This window comes from Humulus lupulus, chromosome 7 (assembly GCF_963169125.1).
Source record: "Humulus lupulus chromosome 7, drHumLupu1.1, whole genome shotgun sequence".
In the NCBI taxonomy this organism is placed as follows: domain Eukaryota; kingdom Viridiplantae; phylum Streptophyta; class Magnoliopsida; order Rosales; family Cannabaceae; genus Humulus; species Humulus lupulus.
In genome coordinates, this window is record NC_084799.1 from 180,510,229 (window position 1) to 180,532,146 (window position 21,918).

The 21,918-nt window shown below is 36.0% G+C and overlaps 1 protein-coding gene across 1 annotated transcript; it reads right to left on the reverse strand.

Annotated features, from left to right (window-relative positions):
* Positions 1-19,669: 19,669 nt before the first annotated feature.
* Positions 19,670-21,543, reverse strand: LOC133792421 (uncharacterized). Its single transcript, XM_062230326.1, has 5 exons — positions 21,284-21,543; positions 20,594-21,101; positions 20,244-20,474; positions 20,035-20,148; positions 19,670-19,939 (listed from the first exon to the last, which is right to left on the reverse strand). The coding sequence occupies exons 1-5, from the start codon at positions 21,541-21,543 to the stop codon at positions 19,670-19,672; spliced, it is 1,383 nt and encodes a 460-aa protein (XP_062086310.1).
* Positions 21,544-21,918: the final 375 nt, after the last annotated feature.

Consider the following 21,918-nt stretch of genomic DNA (forward strand, 5'->3'; position numbering starts at 1 on the left):
AGAACACAGCGAATTTTTACAAGGTTCAGAAACCCTTTCGGATAACCTACTCCTTGGGGCCACGCCCAGAGAATAAAATCAATTAATAAAGAATCACAAGTACAAAAACATTGACTTAAACAAAACAAGACTCCCTCTTGAGATTTGCCGCAACTTGTTGTACTTCTCTTCACTAATCTGATCTTGATTGAAACGCTCAACCACTTGAACTCCCTTCAATGGCCAGCGAGTGCTTGCATCCTCCCGACGCAAGGCTTAGAAAAATCTTCTCCCGAAGACTACAAACGCTGTGTTCAAATTACAATGTGTATTCACTCATGAACATGGTATAAGCTCACCACTAAAAACTAAACACACATAATTTTACAAGATCACGTGAATACTTATGATCTTGAATACAAAGAAGAACTCTCTCAAATATTACAATAAGGCTCACGAATGATGCACCAAAGAGTTCACTTTTCTTACTGCCTTTAGAGTCCTATTTATAGAGTCTTTTTCGTGCTCACAAAGGCAGAGAAAGAATTCTTCTAATAAAGGCAAGAATCACAGTAGTTAATCTTGATTGATGAAGAGTTGCCTTTTTTAGAAAATGATGATCTGACAGATGCGATATTGGTGGGGACAGCTCAGACCTGTGTCGGATGAAAACAAGCTCAAAAAGGAAACAATAATTAATGACATTAAGAACCAGTTTCCTGATTTCAATCCTTGAGCTGCACGAAAAAATATCAGCAAATAAACCAAAAATAACTTTGGGTAAGTACCGAATATTTGCAATAAACTTTGTTTCCTTTATAATCAAAATGAGACAATATATGATAAATAAGGAAGCATATTATTGACTAAAAATCACACAAAAGGAAAGAGGGTTTCCGAAAATTGGAATAAAGGAAACCAAATATTTCCAAACAAATCCGAACAATATAATAAAGGAAAACATCTATTTTTCAAAAATTATAATAAAAGGAAAACAAGTATTTCCGAAAATTATAATAAAAGGAAAACAAATATTTCCGAAAATTATAATAAAAGGAAACAATTAAATCAACCAATTTCTCTTTTAAGAAAAAAGATATTTCTATAAAAATGCCAATTATAGGATTTACAAAATATCGACTAGGTTAAAAGTCCAAGTCATTGATATTCTTTGACACATCAACATGCCGAAAAAATGGGTATAATAAGTTGTAGAGAACAAATCATAAATAACTCGAGAATTAAAGATCTTAAGTGAAAATTGAATATAGGAAGTTAGTAATTTATTTTCTTATAAATAACTAAGCCCTTGCCCATATGACCTCGTTCGAGCCTTTGCAAGCCTGACCCTCGTCGTAACCCAACCTCACCTTGGTCACAATTGTTTGAGCTTTAACAAATGAAGAAAAAGAAAAAGAAAAAAAAAAGAGGATGATAGATTTAGGGTTTGCTTTTTGTTTTTTAATTTTGCTTTTACGGTTTATATAGGAAGTTAGTATTTTTTTTAACTCAAATAAAATATTAATTGATTATGATTTTATTTTTATCTTTTATATCATTTTTATTTGCTAAAATCATTGTCTTTTTGATGAATTAAAATATATTTTTAGTAAATGTGATATTTATTTATATTTTATTTAAGATTTGAATATGCTTTTATTTTTGTTTAATTTAATAAAGGGAATTTTGAGTTTTTATGCTTCATGGGGTGGTGTAATTCAAAATAATGCTAGGCTTTTTTATCATTACAAAATAATGCCGATTCATTTTAGCATACCCAAAATGCCCCTATCACAACTATCTCCTTTCTTCCTTCCTCCCTTCCCTCTTCTCTTCCTTCTTGTTTCTTCCTTACTCTCTTTCACTCACCTCACCTCACACCGCTACTAAGAGCACCACGATAGAAGGAAGTCGAGCAACCCCCTACGAAGGAACCCCCTACGAAACCATTTGTAGAGATCAGTAAGGGTTGAGAAATCTTGGAGAAAAATCTTATGGGTAAGCATTTTTTTCTTAAATACTTGGATTAGTGATGTTTCCTTTAAAATTATTGGGCATTTCGAATAGATCTGAGCAATATTTGCACATATTTTTTGTTTTTTCTGGTTTTTTGTCGATCTGCATTTTCTGGAAATTTTTTGGGTTTGAGTTGTGCTCGATGCCTGCTCGATGCAGGCTCGATGGCACATCAATTTTTACGGTTGCATGTTGTGCTCGATGGTTACTCGATGGGTGCTCGATGGTGATGTGCATTCTCACTATTTCATGCATGCTCGATGGTTGCTCGATGCCTGCTCGATGCAGGCTCGATGGCACATCAATTTTTACGGTTGCATGTTGTGCTCGATGGTTACTCGATACCGACTCGATGGGTGCTCGATGGTAATGTGCATTCTCACTATTTCATGCATGCTTGATGGATGCTCGATGCAGGCTCGATGACACATCATTTTTTACGTTGCATGTTGTGCTTGATGGTTACTCGATACCTACTCGATGCAAGCTCGATGGTAATGTGCATTCTCACTATTTCGTGCATGCTCAATTCCTGCTCGATGGAGGCTCGATGCCTGCTCGATGTAGGCTCGATGGTCATGTTTTTCAGCATCCTTAAAATACCATTTCCTACCATCCGTTTTCAACTAATTGTATTTGTGTTTTATTTTTATTTCAGGTTCTACTGTTTACGTATTTGTTTCTTACAACGGTGTTTGGGAAACAGATGGTAGGAAATGGTATGTTAAGGATGCTGAAGGTGAAGTGATACCAGTAGAGAATGATGTCACTTACTTGCAACTACTTGACATACTGCACGAGACATTTCAGGTGGATAGAGAGGTGTATGAATTGAAACTTGAGGTGCCATACATATGCGACGACCAACCATTTGCACCGGTTCAATTGAGGAATGATCGTCAAGTTCGTGTATTCTTAGGAATAAGCTTGAAAGAACAGATAGTCTTATGTGTGACTCTAGTTAAGAAGAATGTCATATCAGATCCTTCTCCTAGTGTGAACAAAAAAGACACGACCAGTGTCGATCCATCTCCTGCAGGTAGCAATTACAAGCATCTTAGCGAGGTGGGCACTTTTGTTCCAGTTACTGATCCGATGGCTACTATTCAGCTTGATATACCACAAGGATGTCCCACAGGTGTGCTTGAGGCATATGAGTACGATCCCTATTTGTGATGATCCAGTTGGTAATTGCTTTGAAGATAATGATGATGGTTCTGAGGATGACTCGTATTATAGTGCATATGTTTTAAATGAGGAGATAGACATTTCGCAAGCCCAACAAGTAGAAGAAGAGTCAGAACTGCCTCTTGCACAGGCACACCTCCCAACTCAAGGACGCCGAGCACTTGCTAGAAGCAGTAATCAACCTGCTAAGACAGAAGATAACACTAGGTGGAGGGAGACAATTGTATCAAGAGAAGATCACACCAGATGGAGTGCCCCAATGTTTACAAAAGAAGATATTGAGCATTTGCTAAAACTCATTCCTCATCATCTGGTGCACCAATGGGAGAAATATATGATGGGAAGACTTTTGAGGACAAGATTAATTTAAAAACCAAAGCTGCTCTATTTGCAATGAAGAATAACTTTGAGTATATGGTGAAAAAGTCTGGTACTGACATGTGGTATATCACATGCAAAGATCCTGACTGTTGTTGGAGACTGAGAGGGAAAAACTACCAATGTCCCCCATGTTTGAGATCACGGTATACAAGAGCGTACACACATGCTCACTAGAAGTGCGACAAAAAGGTCATCGTCAAGCTGCACCGTGGGTCGTTGGACACCTCATAAAGAACAAATACGCAGTTGATGGGACCAGTTACATGGCAAACAACATAAATGAGGATATGAAGAAAAATTTTGGTATTGATATGAGTTATGAAAAGGCATGGCGATGTAGAGAGAAGGCATTTACGTATGTTAGGGGGACATATGAAGATTCGTATTGCAAGTTGCCATCCTACTTGCACATGTTGTAGCAAAAGAATCCAGGTACAATTACTGATTTTGTCACTGAAGATGGTCGTTTCCTATATTGCTTCTTTTCCCTTGGAGTTTGTAGGAGGGGATTCAGATTTTGTCGTCCTGTGATATGTGTGGATGGCACGTTCTCGAAGAATAAGTACGGTGGCCATATGCTATGTGTCGTTGCTTTGGATGCGAATAGTCATTTATATCCAATTGCGTTTGGGTTGGTGGATAGTGAGAACCACAACTCGTGGAAATATTTCATGACGAAGTTGAAGGAAGCCATTGGGGACATTGATGACTTGGCTTTCGTGTCAGATAGGCATGCTAGTATTATTCATGCTTTAGAGGCTATCTTTCCTGATGTTTACCACGACGCATGCTACCATCACATCAGTATGAATGTGAAAGCTAAGTTCAAGACTGATCACTGTCACAGTGAGATGTGGGCAGCAGCCTATGCATGGAAGAAGACCGAATTTCTAAAGCATTTTGAAAATATTAAGCGAATGGATCCTCCCATAGCTGCCTATTTGGAGGGAATTGGTTTCGATAAGTGGTCTCGTCCTTTCTTTCCTGGAAAACGATACAATATAATGACAAGCAACTACGCTGAAAGCTTCAACAACAAGACCAAGGATGCAAGAACCTTTCCAGTTACAATTTTTTTTGGAATTCATTCGGTTCACACTACAGTCTTGGTTTTCTGAACGACGTAGTGTGATAGAGAAGACTACCACCAAATTATCCACCCTGATGGAGGCAGATGTATCGAACAATGCTGACAAAGGAAGGTTCATGAATGTCTATGCCCTTGGCCAATTCGAGTTTCATGTAACTGGTGCAGACAGCGATGTTGAGGTGAATTTGATGACAAAATCATGCTCATGTGGGGTATTCCAGCTCATAGGCACACCTTGTCCCCATGTAGCTGTAGCAGCTATAGAGCGTGGGGTGAACCTTTACTCTTTGTGTTCACCGTTTTACACCATTGAGTCATGGAGGAATTTGTACAAAGAAACCATTTACCAAACTGGGAACGAGGATGACTAGATACTTCCAGATGACATTAAGAATATGGTAGTTGGTGTACCCATAGAGAAACAACAAGTTGGTCGTCCAAAGAAGCCAAAGCTAGGAAGACCAAGGACAAACTGTTGGCCATCCGGTGGGGAAAAATATGTGAAAATGCGTAAGTGCAGTAGTTGTGGTGGTCATGGCCACAACAAGTCCTCATGCAAAGCTCGACTTTGAGTTTATTTTTTGTTGTATTTTATTTAAACTTGAAGTTGAAGGTTTTTTTGTTTTTGGTTTTTTATTGTCGTTAATGATTTTTAGTCGCTTAGATTTTTACTGCTAATTTTCGTTAATGATTTGCATGCTCGATACAAATTTTTTTCTTAATAACTTAAATTTTAAGCAAAGAAATATAACAAGAAGAGAATGTTCAATGTCTAACATTATGATACCATAAGTCAACTGTCCATTTGTTTCTGAACAACTCCATGTTGTCATCGCAGATCGTGTGAAGTGGTAGCCTACCCAATAAGTGCTTGATGTGCTTTATGGCGTACACACCACAATCTCCACTGTGAACGAAACATAAACTGCATTAGTAACAACATCAACATAGAATTTAATTTAAAAAACTTGAATAAAAACTAGAATTTTGATTACCTAACTTTGGTTTGGGGTACTGAATCAACTAGCATGCAGTGCACGTTGAACTCTTTGCATCTTTGAGCTCCAGGTGGAATCGTCAACCGTGGGTCGTCCTTGAAAAGTTGTGACTGCAATAACAACGATGGGAATAAAGTAGACCATGACTTCATAAATGATTGTAGTTATTTATCACTTATCACTGTCACGTCTGAATCATAAACATTCAGAGTCCAAGTAGAAATGGAGGCTTCAACTGCAAACCAATGCGCTTGAAGGTAGTTATGGCACCAATATACAGTGTCTACTCCCTTCCACGACGCCAGAAATTGATTGTCAATTCTCGTAATCATTGACATCACATCTGAATCCCACAAAAACCTTTTCTTATTCGCTTCCTTGGCATTTTGATATGCATCATAATAGGGCGGTACCACTTGTGAGAACATAATATTCATCATAACAGCATCTTGCCGATACGCACTAGGATAGAACTGTCGACGCCTACGTAGCATATGCTTGGCCGCATCAATATGCTGCAAAAATGATAGGAAAGCAATTGTTAAACTATCTGCCTCTATCCATCGAAACCCCATTTAAAGCTACTAGAACCCAAACCATCTGCCTCTACCCATCGAACCCCTATCGAACTAAATTTAATGCTACTAGAACCAAACCATCTGCCTCTACCCATCGAAACCCCATCGAATCCCATCGACCTCAATTTAAAGCTACTAGAACCCAAACCATCTGCCTCTACCCATCGAACCCCTATCGAACCAAATTTAATGGTACTAGAACCAAACCATCTGCCTCTACCCATCGAAACCCTATCAAACCCCATCGAATCCAATTTAAAGTTACTAGAACCAAACCATCTACCTCTATCCATCGAACCAACATCGAACACCTATCGAACCCCATTTAAAACTACTAGAACCCAAACCATCTGCCTTTACCCATCGAACCCCTATTGAACCAAATTTAATGCTACTAGAACCAAACCATCTGCCTCTACCCATCGAAACCCCATCAAACCCCTATCGAACCCCATCGAATCCCATCGACCTCAATTTAAAGCTACTAGAACCAAACCATTTGCCTCTACCCATCGAACCCCTATCGAACCCCATCAAATCCAATTTAAAGCTACTAGAACCAAATCATCTGCCTCTACCCATCGAACCCCTATCGAACCAACATCAAACCCCTATCAAACCAATATTGAACCCAATGTTTATACCAGATAACAAATATTAAAAAAATTACTTTCCTCATCATCGATCCAAAACTGTGGTGTCTTCATCGTCAGAAACCAACTCGGACCATACACACCAGTTTGGACATCCATCTTCGTCTTGTTTGGAATATCTCCAAGCAACCACTTGCCGACCGTCCTGTACTGTGTAGCAAGTGGCTTCTTCAGAGGGTCGAGGACTAATGGCACGTCATCAATCGCATCCACACGAGCTTTCTTCCTGGTTGGGTCGGTGTAGTCTTCAAATTTCTTAGGTTTGCGTCTTTTCCTCTTGGCCAATTCAAACTCTACACCAGCAACATCCCCAGGTTCTATAATTGCAACACCTGGGGTCTCAAGATTTGCTATGAGTACTATCGGGGGAGAAGTGCCTATGTCATGTACGACAAAATCATATGGGAGGTCAAGTGAGTCGGAATCAGAGTCATCTGGAAGATCTTGTACAATACTCAAGATCTTATTGACAACATCCATGATGACTGCTTGGTTCTTTAGGATGGTATCCTGATGACTCTCGACTCGCTCCAACCTCTCCAACACCTCCCGTAAATCAGGTTGATTAGGACTGGGGAGTACCGATGGGGCCGGGGCCGAGGGTGTGGGGCTGATGGGGACTGGGGTATCCTCATCATCAAAGCCATCAACAAAAATATTGGCTGCCTTCGCAACCTCAGCAGCTATCTCCGCCACCTTCTCAAAATCAGTGGGAGTTTCTACCTCTTCTTCTTGGCCCAACCCAGGATACAAGGGAGCATCACCCTCAGTCAGAACACTATAATAATCTATCTCCGAAGGCCGGGGCTTCAACATGGACAACACAATCAACTGCATCAAATACAAAGCATTAAGTTAGTTTGAAACCACCAGAGAATACTGTATTTTGACATAATATAGAAGAACTTACACTCGTCTTCTTGAACATCGGTGCAAGGTCGGTCTTCGAAATAGGACACTCTTTATTGCTCGACCAACTGAGCATCCTCGGAAACTGGTTTCCATGGTTAATACCATACTCACGTGCAAACTGTTGGATGTCTTTGTATGCCCAATACTGCAATGCAGGGACATAACCATACAAACTGTATTTTGCTTCTTTCTGTTTCCCCTTAACTTCCTTCTTCTTCTCATAGTTCCTCTTCTGATGATGCATGTCTTTTTTACATGCATCCATAAACTTGTTAAAAGACACCTTCCCCCATGGGTAAGTAAAGAAGTACTCAGTGTCCTCCACCATCTTCAGCGAATCTATCTAGACATTTAACTTGCCCTGTCGTGCAAGTAAAACCCCTTTAGCAAAGAAACATAGGCCTAACTTGTAGGCATCTTAAACTACATTGCAGTTTTTTAAAGCAGCCTCCAAATACATTATCTTCACTGTTTCTTCATCATTAAAGTACTCCTTGATTAAGCGGTCACTAGTCAAGTGTTTCTTCAAATCAGTCTCAGATGGCCCGGAACAAAAGTTCAACCCCGTAACCAAAGCAAACTCGCCTCTACCAAATCTATAGGGTCTAGATCCCAAATGAAAATGCAACTCATCCTCTTTGATGCACTGGATCTTGCGCAACATTAATTGATATATGAGAGATGCAGAGAAGTCTAGCTTCTCAGCAACAAAAAATTGTTTGAAAGGGGATTCCTTCACCCTTTCTATCAACCCGAGCTCCTCAAACTTGTCATTGATTGTTTTAAAGTAACCATTACCCCTATATGTGACTCGACTAGGAAAGTGATCTATCAAGGGAAAAAGAAACTTCAGCATCTGCAAAAAATAAAAATAATACAGTTAAACAAAGTCGCGTGAAAAACCCATCAATAAACATACATGAACCATCGAACCACTATCGAGTACCCATCGAAAAACCCTAGTGCATGCATCGAACCACCATCGAACCCAACATAAAACCCAATCCATCGAGCATGCATCGAACCCAATCCATCGAGCATGCATCGAACCCCCATCGAGCATGCATCTAATTTCTTAGGTTTAAACCTGGAACCCATAATCGGTCACCCTATCGAACCCTTAAGGCCTACCCTATCGAACCAACATCGATCACCATCGAACCCAACAAATACCCAACCCATCAAGCATGCATTGAACCCCCATCGAGCATGCATCGAACCTCCATTGAACATGCATGAAACCCACTGAAGCATAAACCTGGAACCCCAAATGACCTAACCTATCGAACCCAATCGAGCATGCATCGAACCTTATCGAGCCTAAACTTGGAACCCCTATCGAGCATGCATCGAACCACCATCGAAACCCCGTCAAACCACCATCGAGCAACCTTACCAGACCCACAAAAATCCCAGACTTCACTCTCAACATACCCACACTAATCCATACCCAAAACAAACCAGATTCAAACCCAAAACCAGACACAAACAATCCTAAAATATAACACTACAAACACAAATTGAATGTAATAAAAAATAAGAGCTTACATTTGTAATGTCAAACGAGAGGGACGGGATGAGCTCGTGGAGAGGGAGAAACTCGAACCCAAAGGCCCTGGGTTTTGGATGAGCTCATGAGGGGGAAGAACCGAGACGGATGGGAAGAACCGAGATGGATGGACGACGAGAGGCGAGATGGAGAATCTTTGAGCGAGATTGAGAGATAAGGGATAGGGGGCTTTGACGGTGGCAACACGACAGCTTAGATGGTGGCAACACGATGGCTTCGATGGGGTTTCGATGCTCCTTGGGTTTTGGTTAGCCGGTCGGGGGGAAGATGAACCGAGAGAGTGTGAGAGAAAGCCCATAAATCACTGTGGGCCGACAACCCAACCCAACCCACACCGAAAATGGGCTGATTTGGGCCGACCCCTATTAGGCGGAAGTCCATTCGATGGCATATATACAAAGCCGAATAAATTCAGCTCGGCCACATGCCCATACACTGATAGCCCAACCCAACCCAATGTACTCGTATATATATAAGGCAGCTGTTATATATACATATATATATATTATATATATTTTTTTATTATTATTATACACTAAAAATTAAAACCCTACAAAGTGCATATAAAACCTAAATATCTAAATCTCTCTCTCACGGAGTCACGGTCTCATCTTCTTCCTCCGCCGCACCCCTTCACTTCACTCTATCTCAGAGAGAGTCACTCTAAAATATACCACCAGCACCAGCAAGCATCTGCCCCCTCATTCTCTCTCAGTCACTCACGGCAGCTCACTCACGGCAGTGCCAGCAACGGCACCAACCACTGCCCACCAGGTCACAGCAGCGACGGAACCAACCTCTCCACTCTCAGGTATATATATATTATATGATCAATATGTATATATATATATCTGCTAATATATATCATAAAGAAAGAAAGTCATATATTGATAATATGTGTATATATCTGCTACTGCTAAATATGTCACTCACCTTCTTCCTCCGCCGCACCCCAGCTCACAACAGCTCACTCACGGCAGCATCAGTGACGGCACCAGTCACTACCCACCAGCTCACAGCAGCGACGGAACCAGCTTCTCCACTCTCAGGTATATATATATTATATAATCAATATGTATATATATGATCACATATGATATATATACACATATGATCAATGACTTCTTTGTTTCTGTATGATATATATTAGCGTATATATACATATTTATCGTATAATATATATATATATATATGCTACTGCTAATATATATCATACAGAAAGAAAGAAAATCATATATTGCTGCTAGTTTGCCTAACTTTGACCACTACTCTGTACCGTTTGCTGCTAGTTTGCCTAACATAAATTAATACTTTTTATCACTTTGCATATGCTTATATTATATATATATATATATCTGCTAATATATATCATATAATAAATATATAACTAAATAATAAAATTTAGTATCTTGTTTGTTTACTGATTTAGTATTTTAATAACTATTTGTATTTTTTAAAAAATAAATTGAGTAATGTTTGTTTTTTTATTTGTAGACAATCCAATCAAAGAGCTCCTCAGCCTCAAAGAACTCATTGTAAGTTTCCTTCCCTCTTGAGCATAATATACATACATTTATATATATGTTGTTTTTGTTTTATTAGAATTGCTTTAATTATGCTTGCTTAGTTTTTTTATTTATTAGAAATTTAGAATGGGTATTAGACTATTATATTTTAAATCCAGAACCTTAAGTGTATGGGCTGGAAACCAGATGTAAGAGGCAGATCTATACAAGTATGCTCTAGACTTGCAACAAATAGTTGATTTGGTCTATCAGAAAGTTTTCTGCCCTTTCAGGTATAACAAAGTCACGCACAACAAGGTTGTTGACTGGTATCATAAAGGTTTTGCTTAGCTGTTATTTTCTTTTTAATTATGATTGGTTTCATTATGATATTGCTTAGTGAGTTGTTTTTATATGTTGTATGTGGTAAATTATAATTGATAATTGCTCGCATTTTTTACATGTATAGGAATGATGGATAAGTTTCTTGCCCCAACTTCCACCCAATTAGGTGAAGTGCTTGATACCACAAACACTACCCCAAACACCACCACAAACACTACCCCAAACACAACTCCTATTGAGCTTAAGTCACCCAAAAAAAGAAGGCAATGATGAACCAACCAAATCTAGGAAAAAGCCAACTAGGAACTCTACTGTTTGGGATCACTTTACAAAAGTGAAGGACGGGAAACCTAAAGACCCTAGATGCACTTGTAATTATTGTGGGAAAGATTAGGCTTGTGATAGTAGGAGAGTTGTGACAAGTAGTTTGTGGGTCCATTTAAACAACCAATGCAAGAAATATCCATATAGGGTAGCTGATAAAAAACAAAAATTGCTTTCATTTCAAAGTGCTAATGATGGAGAGGAAAAGTTGTTGGCTGTGACATTTAATAAGGAGAGATGTCAAAAATCCTTAGCTCGATTTGTGGTGAAGGATGAGCAAGCCTTTAATGTTGTAGAAGGTAAAAGTTTTAGGGAGTTTGTTCAGGAGTTGCAACCCAAGTTTCTTGTCCCTAGTAGAATGACTGTTGCTAGGGATATATACCAGTTGTTTTGTGATGAGAGAGTTAAGTTGAAGAAGGAGTTAACCAAGGTTGGGCAAAGATTATGTTTAACAACTGATTGTTGGACATCTTCCACCCAAATGGCTTATATGTGTCTCACTGCACACTAAGTTGATAGTGATTGGCATTTGCAAAAAAAATTATAAATTTTTGTCAAATTTCTAATCACAAGGGTGAAACTATTGGTAAGGTGATAGAAGCTTGTTTTCTTGGTTGGGGAGTAGAAAAGATCTTTGCTATGACTGTTGATAATGCATCAGTTAATGCTGTAGTTGTTGGTTATGTAAAGAGGAGGGTTAATGCATGGAATGGGTCTGTTCTTGATGGTGAGTTTATGCATTTGAGGTGTGGTGCTCACATAATAAATCTAATTGTGAATGAGGGGTTGAAAGACATGCATGATTCAATTGCTGCCATTCGCAATTGTGTGAGATATATTCGGTCATCTCCTGCAAGATTGCAAAATTTAAAGCTTGTGTGGAAAGGGAAAAAATTGATTATAAGGGGTGGTTGGTTTTAGATGTCCCTACAAGGTGGAAGTCCACTTTTATGATATTAAATGTGGCTCTTAAATTTGAAAAAGCTTTTGCAAGGTATGAGGATGAAGATGATAAATTTTTAAGTTTCTTCATGGAAAATGAAAATGGGAAGAAAAGGATTGGACCACCTAGTTCTAGTGATTGGGAGAGTGCTATGATTTTTGTTAAATTTCTTTCCACTTTTTAAGAAGTTACTCTAAAATTTAGTGGCACCTTGCATGTAACTTCCAACAACTTCTACTATGAGATTTGTGAGATTCACACTCAATTGAGTGATTTTGGCTGCTAGTAGTGATCCTTTGTTATCGACCATGGCAGCTAGTATGAAAAAGAAATATGACAAATATTGGGGAAATTCAGAGAACATCAATCCTTTGTTGTTTTTGGCTATTGTGCTTGATCCAAGGTATAAGTTGAAGTATTTGAAGTATTGTTTTGAGACTGTTTATGATTCTGAAACCGTTGCTAAGATTGTTGTCAAGGTGGAACAAATTCTTCAGCGATTGTACAGTTGTTATAATGTTGAGGGTGAGAGTGATGGTGATAAGGTTAGTTGCTGATTTTTTTTTTTTTTATTTTCATTGGTTTTAATATGTTATTGTTTGTTGAGTTGTTGTTTGTATTTCTTTTTCAGGTTAGCAAAAGTGACTCACCACCAAAGAGTGATGGCAAAGAAACTCATAGGAGGAGATTATTGGAAAATTATTTGCAACATCAACAAATGTTTGTGACTGAGAAAATGAATGATGTTGACAGATACTTGACTGAAGAACCAGTCAATCCAATGACTTCCTCATTTGATATCCTACTTTGGTAGAAGGATAATTCTAATAGGTATAAGATTTTATCTATGATTGCTAAAGATGTTCTTGCTATCCCTATGTCTATTGTGGCTTCTGAATCTGCGTTAGTACTAGTGGACGTATTTTGGACTAATTTAGGAGTTCTTTGAGTCCAGAAATGGTGGAGGCACTAGTATGCACTCAAAGTTGGTTGAAGGGGAGTCATGAAGGGATTCAATCAATGGAGTATTTGGATGAAATACAATCTTATGTGTTTCTTGAAGAAGGTAAATAAACTAAATATATTGATTTGATAATAGTGTTCTTTGTTTTATGCTTATTTATTTTTCAATAAATTATTTAACTTATGTTTTTTTAATGTAGAAGAAAACAAACCCAAGACCAAGGCAACATCAAAGGAGAAGACCAAGACTGTTATTGTTGATTGATGGATTCAATTTTTTTTTTATTTTGCTTGAACTTTTTTGGACTTATGTTATGGATGATTGTAATAACTTTAAGACTTATGTTTGGATGATTGTAATATTTTGGGTGGTTATATTTTAACCACCAAGACTTTTTTTTCTTGTTTTTATGTTTAAATTTGATCATCTTTTTTCAAAATTCTAATAAGAATTATTGATTTTGAAAATTAAACTTCATAAAAATTTTAAACTTTTAATATTTAAAAATTATGTATAACCCAACCTAACCCAACCCAACCCAACCCACAATGTAAATAGTAGGGTTGGGTTATACAATAAAAATATTTTGAATAGGTTATGATTCTCTAAGCCAGTGTAATTGGGTTGGCTCATTCAAATGTCCTCAACCCGGCCAACCCAACCCATGTGCAGCCCTAGAAAGGAGAATCAAAATGGATTGGGGGGAATTGTGACAGGGGCATTTTGGGTACTGGCAAAACTTTTGGCATCATTTTGAAATGATAAAAATGCCTAGCATTATTTTGAATTACACCACCCCAGTAAGCATAAAAACTAAAATTTCCCTTATATAAATTACAAACAATTATTTTGACAATGGAATCAAACGATTATTTTAATCAATTTTACAAGTACTTTTCAAAGAGAACTTTACAAAAATATGAGAAAAAATAAATTACTTTCTATATTTATGGGCATAAAACTTATGCCACAAAATATGGTAATTTTAGCAAAAAAAAGTTTAAAATATGGGAATCCTACAAAATACTATGAACAAAATACCATAAACAAAAATACACACACATTCTCTCTCTTACTTTCCTCTTTCTCTTCATCTCTCACGTATCTTTCACTCACTCTCTCTATTTTCTCTCACAACAATGGCAGTCAACCATTTTTTCTCACAACAATGGGAGCTCTCTCACACCGGCAAATGGACGACGTACCTCCGGTCACCGCCAACACCATCTCGGATTTGTCTTCTTCTTTGCGTTCTTCTTCTTCTTCTTCTTCTTCTTCTTCTTCGTTTTCACGTTCTTCTTCTTCGTCTTCTTCTTCTTCTTCTTCTTCTTCATCATCATCATCTTCTTCTTCTGCGTCTTCTTTGTTGTTTCAGATCTATTTTTTCTTTCAGATCTAGTTTTATTTTTCAAATCTAGTTTTTTTTCCAAACTGTCTAAGTAACCAGTTACTGTCACGATTCTGTTTTGTTTTCAGATCTGAGTTTTTTGTGGACTTAGTTGTGACTAGTTACATTATTTAATCTCTTTCTTCATGATTGTGTTTTAAATCTGATTTTGTTTTTCAGATCTGATTTTCTTAATAAAACTACATAATTAACCAGTTACTGTCACGATTTTGTTTTGTTTTCAGATCTGAGTTTTTTTGTGGACCTAGTTGTAACCAGTTACCTTTTTAATCTCATTCTTCATGTTTATTTTTAAATCTAATTTTATTTTTCAGATCTGGGTTTCTTTATAAAACTACCTAAGTAACCAGTTACCTTATTCGATCTTCTTCTTAGTTATTTTCATCTCTGATTTTGTTTTTCAAATGTATTTGTTTTTTTTTGTTTTAAAGATTTGGCTAAGTAACCAATTACCAATTAATTGTTATTTTGATAGGGGTAACCAGTTACCACCTTCTTCTTCTTCTTCTTCTTCTTCTTCTTCTACTACTACTTCTCAGATTAATTTTATTTTTGTGAGTTTGTTTTTTCTAGGTTTGGCTTAGTAACTAATTATCAATCAATTATTATAATAGTGGTAACCGATTACCTTCTTCTTCTTCTTTACTGGTTATATTTTGATATGTTTTTTTTCTTCCAAATCTGTTAGTAACTAGTTACAATTCAGTCGAGTACTTTCCATGGCAGTTAAAATTGATAGTGGTAACCGATTACTGCCACATTACTAAAAAATCCAAAATTATTTTTATAGTGGTAACCGGTTATTGTTTAAAATGAAATTAAATGACATATATACATCTCCAACAATAATCCAAAACATACATATGTATAATGACATAACCCAGACATCACCATCATCATCATCACCACCACAATTAGTGAAAGTCAGTTTCATCACCTATATAAAAATAATATATTAACAATAATAATACCTCCATATATATAAAATTGTGTACTATTTTATAATCTTATATATATATGTATATACATATAAAAATAATAATAACAATAATATATGGATCATGGAATAAATTATATGGTTTTATGTATAGGATTAATTGTATATATAAAAATAATATATTAACAATAATAATACCTCCATATATATAAAATTGTGTACTATTTATATATATATGTATATACATATAAAAATAATAACAACAATAATATATGTATATATAATTGAAGAAATTATATGGTTTTATGTATAGGATTAATTGTATATATATATATGTATATATATATTAACCTAATTGTTGACATGTGAAATTAGACAACGGTCGTATGTACAATATACGACGCCTTTTGAACGAAATGAATATAATTTACGACAGAGTACAAATATCTTAAATAAACACGCATAAATTTTATAGTGGTTCAGCCTTGATAAACAGTAATAACATAATCCACTTAAGTCTTTTGTATTGAATCACTCGATAGACAATTACACGGATGAACTGAAGTATTCACTCGTCACCAATTTGCCTAGAGTTTCTCCCCATAAAATATCTCTCTCCAAATTGTTCCCCAAAAAAGATTTGGTACACGATTATTGGGTAGTGGAGATATGTGTCCACCCCCCCATGATTATGAGATTGTAGGTCTTCTTGTTGTTTATCTGGATCGTGGTTGACGATGCATGATTGAAGCCTTCGGGAAAAGACTAATGTTGACCGCGTTTTTGGCCAACGACGTGAGAGCGTCAAAAACGATAAAACCTTCAAGAGAAAATAAACGACACAGACGATTTTATAGTGGTTCAGCCCCAATGTGATGGTAACAGCCTAATCCACTTAAAGTTGTGATTATATACCTACACTCAAGATCAGATGAACCTGAGTCAACTGAGTTTCCTCAGTGTAGATTCCAAGAATACAAGAATTCTCTCAAATACAAGTACTCTCTCTCTCTCTCTAGAAAATTCAGATCAAAAGTTCAAAATTCCAAAAGTCCTCCTTATGATGCCATAAGCCTTGTATTTACAGGCTTAGGATCGTACAGATGATATCCCCATACTCGGGATATTTTATTATTCTCATTATATTTAAATTACATTAACATTCAAAATGTAACAATACACAATATTCGGGGGATAAGTTGAGAGATTCCCGTGTATGCTAAGACCGATTCTTGTTGAAGCCGTTCTTGGGAATCTTGACGTAGTCCTGCTCTATCCAATCGATCCATATCTCACTCAAGCTGGTCGACCACACCTTCACTGGGCAGACACGCTCTTGACTGGGCAGTCATGCACTTGACTGGGCAGACATGCACTTAGCTGGGCAGACATGCACTTGACTGGTCGGACATGGTAATGACCGATCGGGCAAGTTCATGCTTGGTCGGACAAGGTCATGCCTGGGCAGGCAAGGTCATGCCTGGGCAGACAAGGTCACTCCTGGGCAGACAAGGTCATTTCTGGGCAGACAAGGTCATGCCTGGGCAGACAAACACGTGACTGGTCGGACAAGGTCATACCTGGTCGGCAATGACACTTCTCTGGCCAGTCAAAATTCTTCATCGATCTACTGGGTTACTCCTAAGCCAGGTCACCCAACCATTCCTTGCCACTTGTCATTTCTATTGCCACATCATCATTTTCAAATTTTGGGGATAACAACTAAGTGTTGGTTGGTCTATGAGACTTAGGTGCTAGGCCCGAGTGCTAGGTTTGATGACCCTCTGGATGCTAGGCCTGATGACCTTCTGGGTGCTAGGCCTGATGACCTTCCGGGTGCTAGGCCTGATGATTTCAACTTGAACGAGCGTGAACTTCATCCAGCAAAATGTATTTGGGAGTTTAGGCTGACCACCCTATGAAGAATAGGGTGGACCAAACATCCATGTGGCTCTTGAGCATGTCAGGCTGACCACCCCTTGGGGGTTTAGGCCTGGTCGACTTCTCTATAGGTCCTGAACCTATCTTTTTTGTTCATTAGTCTTTTTTCAATATTTTTTCGTTTTTCCCTGACTTGTGATGCCACATGTCACTTTCTCACTTGCCACATCATCTCTTGATTTTTGAGGGATAACACTAATATAATTAAAAAATATATAGTAATAAAAATATCCCTAAAAGTAATTAAAAAAATCAATATTGAAATTTTATATTAAGTATATGGTATATTTTAATAAAATTACAAAAATATAGGGGAAAATCCCATAAAAAAATGTAAATAAATAAATTATGCCATACAAAGCTTAAGAAAAAAAAAAGTCATAATTATCAAAGTTCTACAAAAAGTCTCATATTTCATGTAACTTCCTCATTTTCAAAATAAAGGGTCTTTTGGTCCAAAAGGATAAACGGGTAATTGAGAGCCTGTTTGGCATTGTTTTCTGTTTTTTGTTTTTAAAATTGTGTTCTCAGAAATGAGAACTAAAAATTGTTTTTGTAGTTTTCAAAAAACAAGAGGTGTTTGGTTAATGTTTTTTTATTTTTAAAAATTGTTTAATTTTTTTTAAATCTTAAATAAAAAATTAACAAATATATTTACAAAAAGAAAAATATTTTAAAAGTTTGTAATAAATAATGAGATAAAATAATTTGAAAGAAAAAATGATGAAAAATAAGAAGTGAGAAAGTAAGGAAAGAAAATTTGAAGAAATAAAAATTGAGAAGAGAAAAATTGATCCAAGAAAAAATGAGAGAGAATGTGATGATAAAGAAAGTGAAGAGAGAGAAGTGAATAGAGAGAAAGTGATGAGAGAGGAAATGATGGGAGAGAGAAAATGAAGATATATTAAGTGATGAGAGAGAAAGTGAAGATATAGTAAGTGATGAAAGAGAAAATGATGACATAATAAGTGATGCAAGAGAAAATAAGGAGATAGAAAATGATGAAAGAGAAAATGAAAAGATAGAATGTGAGAATAGAGAAAATAGCGAGAGAGAAAGTGATGAGAGAGAAAATAATGAGAGATAAAATGAGAGAAAATAAGGAGATAGAAAATGATGAAAGAGAAAATGAAAAGATAGAAGGTGAGAATAGAGAAAATAGCGAGAGAGAAAGTGATGAGAGAGAAAATAATGAGAGAGAAAGTGAAGAGATAGAAACTAATGAGAGAGAAAATGATGTGACAATAAATAATTTTAGATAATAATAATTATAAAAGTGATATGAGAAAAAAAAAGATAGACAAAAACAATTTGAGAACAATAGAAAACAACGTTTTGTTGTTCTCAAAATTTTCTGTTTTTTGTAACTTTGTTTTTAAAAATTGTTTTCTGAAAACAATACCAAGCACCCCAACTTGTTTTCAAAAAACAGTTTTTAGGTTTTAAAAACAAAAAACAGTTTTTTAGTTAAGGTGCCAAACACCCTCATGGTGTTTGGCTATTGTTTTCTAAAAACAGTTTTCAAAAAACAAAAAACCAAAAACATGTGTTGGATGATAAAAAAACAAGCGGTTTTTAGAAAACATATTTTTTTTACAATAATTGTTTTAATACTTATTATTATGATTTTTTTTTAATAAAAATGCAATATGTCACATACATATTTAATCTAACTTAGTTATAATATTGCTAATTTTCATATAAATTAACAATATATCATATTGTTTGAAAAAATATTTAATCTAAAAAATATCTAAATAATTTTTACAAGTAAAATAGCAATAAAATATTATAATGCTTAAAAAATAAGAGAAATTTTAAATTTTAAATAAAATATTTAATATAAAGTATATAGAAAATCACCATTAATCTACAATATGTCCCCATAAACACAATTTGAATACTAAAATTATTTTATAGTAATAAAATATAATTGACTAATTTATATTATTATAAGTTGTCCACATAACTTGAGCAATACGATCTCGACATCTTGCCATTGCTGCAGTAGATTCATCAGATAAATTGACTTCACATCTTGACACACTAGTGTTAGCTTCCTCTATGTTGTCTTCACCCTCAAGTTCTTTCTCTTCCCATTCTCTAAACATATGATCATACTGTGTGCGTTGACGAATAAAATTATGAAGAGTGCAGCAAGCAATAACTATCAAAGGTTGTCTACTCAATTTGTAAGGTGGCATCATCTTCAATATAGGAAAACGTGCTTTTAGTACACCAAAGCACCGTTCAATGACATTGCTAAGAGAAGAATGCCTATAATTGAATAGTTCTTTCATACCACATGGTCGATTATGTCCACTATTGTATTCTTGCAAATGATATCTTTCACCACGATATGGTGGGAGAAAACCTTTTGTGCATGGAAACCCAGAATCCAAAACATAGTATTCACCTACATAATAAAACATGTCAAAAAGAAAAATTAGTTTTCTATATGCACCATCACATAAATTATAAAATAATAATTCAATCCTAGGCTTTCAATACCTTCTTTAGCAATGAAAACTTATATTTAGGTTTCGTAATTGCATCTATAAACACCCTGAAATCATTTGCGGTGCCCTCCCAACCAACAGATACAAAAGTAAAGAACATTTCAAAGTTACAAGCACACAAGACATTTTGTGTTACCACATTTTTTCGGCCTCTGTAACTGATTTGCTTATCTGTAGGGACACATGCACTCACATGTGTTCCATCAATGGCACCAATGCAATTCTGATAGTACAAAAATCCAAAACCATTATAAACATTTATCAAAGAAAAATGTAAACTAAAACTATGTGAAAATATAATTTATATATAAAGTTATAATACATTAGATGTATATTAAGTACCTGAAACCATGTGTAGTATTTTGAGGAGTTGACAATATGAGAACGTAACAGAGATTGAGTTGGTCGAATGATATCCTGTCCTAATTTACATATTGCCTTTAATGTTAAATGGAAGTGCCTATCAATAGTTTCAAGCGAATGTTGAAATCGGTCAGCTATAAGTCTCATTCCCACATTTTGACCAACAATTATAAGGAAAATGGAAACTGCTTCTTCAACTTTAATCTCTCGTGTGTCCTTAATGTATTCCTTTTGTTTTAAACAAGTACAAAGCTCGATGAATACATTTTTATCCATTCGCAATAACTCATAGCATGTTCTCTCATGACCACCTAATAACTCTCTCACAAAATCTTCTCCACATAAAGAAGATGTTCTTTGAGGGATTTTCTCGATAAACTTTTCATTGTAATCACTTAAAAAGTTTAGCATCAAAAAATCTGAAAAATCATCAAAATCACTATCTGCAGAAGATGAACTAGAATCATCCATTTGATTACTCTGAATCCTGCAAATTATTTGACATGCATAATAAACTTAGAAAAAAAACAATACGTATTTGAAACTAATAACAAAGTCTCCACTAGATTATCTTAACATAACATACTATAATAATGTCAAGCACACATAAAGTAAAACTCAAAGCCTACACCGTCAAACGTAACACTGTATAGTCAAAGCCTATCTAACCAAGCTCTCTTTCTAATAGTAGACATATTAATAAAAATCTCTCTCCAATCTGGATCCTTAAATTTCTCAACTGCTTTCATGTAGGCATCATCACTGACTTCTTCCATTCCTTCGAGGACTTGCATACAATTTGTGAGAGAAAACTCATGATTTTGGCTTCCTCCTCCTTCGGTTGTACTCTTGTATTTTTCAGCTTTAGCTAAAGTGGCCTCTGCTTTTACTTTAGCTACCTCAATCCATGCAATAATTGCATCACTCATTTGTTGTGATCTTTGTCTCTTAGCTCTTCGCTTTGTACTTGTAGTTGTTGAATTTTTTGTTGAACGTTTAAAAACATCATCAACAAGCCGAGAGCAACTAGTATAATCATTCTCATCAATATCATGGGCGTCTATGCAATCAAATTCATTCTCCATTTCCCTTTCATCATCAGTGTTGGGCGGACCTGAAGCAGTAGAACGATGGAACTGACCAGTGGCAGTTGACTTACTAAAAATTAGTTCCAACAATACAAAATGATCACATCCTTTCTTGGGATATTGTGTTGCCTTTGGGTGTGCCTAAAATAAAAAAGAAAACTAGTTTCATCACTTAATTTGATTCAAGACTAATTTTTTATATAAATAATAGACTTA

What these genes read in the sequence shown, in the direction of transcription:
- LOC133792421 (XM_062230326.1), bottom strand. Translation starts at nt 21,543, where the DNA reads ATGAGTGATGCAATTATTGCATGGATTGAGGTAGCTAAAGTAAAAGCA. An exon ending in ACTATTAGAAAGAGAGCTTG is followed by an intron (nt 21,102 to 21,283) that starts GTTAGATAGGCT and finishes AATAATTTGCAG; the next exon opens with GATTCAGAGTAATCAAATGG. An exon ending in AATACTACACATGGTTTCAG is followed by an intron (nt 20,475 to 20,593) that starts GTACTTAATATA and finishes TTGTACTATCAG; the next exon opens with AATTGCATTGGTGCCATTGA.